Here is a 2,500-nt window from a genome sequence, read left to right as displayed (position 1 = left end):
TTGAAAAAGCTTCTTCAAAGAACCATCCATGCAACCTTTTTGTAGGGCTTTTGATCAAAAAGCTTCCTTAGCAACCCTTTGTGTAGTTACGAGCCACTGCCCTTTACGAAATTTCAGGGCTTTTATGACTTTAGTCCTGCTTGTGTCTCACCCCAAATTTTCATTTTGGTGCTTCTCCACTTTTGTAAAAAATAACTTCTATTGCACTAACTGAGGTCTTGTGGCAGAAACTTCCACTATAGACCCTTTTAAGAGAATTAAATTATGTCTTCAACTTTCTGCTTTTGACATAAGACACCAGCATTTCAATTCTTTCCAATTCCTTTTCTTTTTATCAGCGAAAAACCTTAAACTTAACAAAATTCAATTAAACGATGGCAAAAAAATTATTTCACAGGGAGGAGGGGGTAAAAATTGCCGCCAACCTCACTTGCGAGGTGGCCTCAAGGTTAGTGCGCTCCACTTTGGAGCGAGTGGTCCAGGTTTGGGCCCTGACTGGGGACATTGTGTTGTGTTCTTTGGCAAGACACTTTACTCTCACGGTCCCTTTCTCCACCCAGGTGCATAAATGGGTACAGCCGAATTTAATGCTGGGGGTTGCCCTGTGATGGACTGGCATCCCATCCAGGAGGAAGTAGAAATACTCCTAGTCACTTCATGCAACAGAAACCGAGATAAGCTCTGGCCTAATGGGCCTCTTGGCTCGTAAGCAGACTTTACCTACCTCACTTTTATCAAGCCATATGTGCTGTTTTCTATAACCCATCGACTCCTGGGGGTTCCCGATTGATGAGTAAAATCTTCTGGCATTAGACAGAGTAAAATCTATAAGTATCACTCTTGGGAGTGAAAGGGTTAATGGGGACATAGTTTTTGATTGAATCTAGCTGTTGTTAACCCTTTCACTCCCGTGGGGTTCCCCATTGACAAGTAAAATCGTCTGGCATTAGACAGAGTAAAATACTAAGTACTGGTATGGCCGATTTCGGCCGGTTTAGGGGTGAATGGGTTAAAAATATCTTCTTATTAATTTTTATCCATGACAGTCATTGAACTAGCAAGAGGTTTGGCTCTAATTCTAAAATTAACAAACATCCTACTTAGTCATCCAGTCAAAAACTGCATTTGAAACCATTAACAAGTAGTTAAGATAAAATATGCAAGCAAAAGTTCTCAATTATATTTCAAAAAACTCAGTAATAAATTATGAGCAAAAGAGCCAAAAAGGTGACGTGCAGGAGCTTAAAAACTGATAAAACACACCTCATTACAAATCTTTACATACATGTAAAGCATACCAAAAAGGCTTAGCTTGTTTTTCTTGTATGCTAATGTTCTCCTCTCACAATTTGAACCTTTCTTCAAGACTCTAGAGGGACATGCCTTTTGTGAAATGCTTTGAAACGTGTGAGTTCATTACTAAATTCTCTGTTGTAGAATCCTGCTTCTCCTTTTAATGGTACACAGTACTCCACCTTCAGGCCTTATTGTCACTTTCTCCTCATGTTTAATCTCATTTTGTCCAGGTAATAGCGTCAACTCAAACTCCTGTAGCAACCTTACCATTAGCACTCGAGCCTCAAACTGGGCCAATGTTTGACCAATACAGGTCCTTGGACCAAGAGAAAATGGAAAGTAAGGAAGAAATTGACCATGGCTAGGACTCTTAGTTCCTGGGGAAAATCTCTCTGGATCAAACTTCTTTGGCTCTGGCCATGATTCTGGAAGTCGGTGTAATATGAACCAACTAAATGTAACTGGAGTTCCAGAAGGGATGAAATATCCACCTAAGTTCTCGTCTTTAACTGTTCTTCGAGCCGTTGCGTCAACCGATGGATGAAGTCTAAGTCCTTCCTTTAGGGTCTGACCCAGGTACTGAAGATTGCCAAGGTCTTTGTATTCCACAAATTGACGGGAACCAAGCACAGTTTCAATTTCCTGTAAAATTCTAGGTTAAATAAAAAACCAAGTGAATATAAGTAAGGAAGTTTTGTCACAGAACACACTTCCATAATACAACACTCCTGAGATTTAAAGACATGTTTTGGCAGTTGCCTCTGCCATCTTCAGTGTGAAATGAACAATAAATTCCAGTGAAATATAAATATTAAGAATAAAAAGTAACAACACTATCCGACGTTTCGGAGTCAGACATGACCCCATTATCAAGGTTAAACTGTACTGGAAAGTTCGCAATTTAAATGTAACGGGCATTAGGTCAAAACAAAGACATGCATAAATGGAAATTAAACGATAGTTGACACTAAGATATTTACAATTTTTGCTAGAATACAAAAGGCGAAGGTCAAACAAAAACTTTAGCACGAATGGAATCTGACTGCTTATTTAGTGATGGTTGACGCTCACGTGTCAAAAGCATCTCGTGAACGAGACAGTCAAATTTCGATTTGCATTTCTTTAGGATCGTAAAATGTGCTTTAAGTTCAGGTTTGTCCTGATCGTGTTTCGTCTTCATGTGTCGACCAACCGAAGATGAAAG

The 2,500-nt window shown here is 39.5% G+C and overlaps 1 protein-coding gene across 1 annotated transcript in view; it reads right to left on the bottom strand.

Annotated features, from left to right (window-relative positions):
• Positions 1–1,049: 1,049 nt before the first annotated feature.
• The window catches only part of LOC138009435 (cholesterol 24-hydroxylase-like), a 10,065-nt gene continuing 8,614 nt past the window's right edge, over positions 1,050–2,500 (bottom strand). Inside the window, exon 4 of the mRNA XM_068856449.1 lies at positions 1,050–1,948. Coding sequence (XP_068712550.1) covers positions 1,420–1,948 — 529 coding nt within the window. The 3' untranslated portion in view covers positions 1,050–1,419. The remainder of the gene's footprint in view (positions 1,949–2,500) is intronic.

This window comes from Montipora foliosa, chromosome 7 (assembly GCF_036669935.1).
Source record: "Montipora foliosa isolate CH-2021 chromosome 7, ASM3666993v2, whole genome shotgun sequence".
Taxonomy (NCBI): domain Eukaryota; kingdom Metazoa; phylum Cnidaria; class Anthozoa; order Scleractinia; family Acroporidae; genus Montipora; species Montipora foliosa.
The sequence above is the reverse complement of the archived record's forward strand: the minus strand, read 5'-3'. Positions and strand labels throughout refer to the sequence as shown.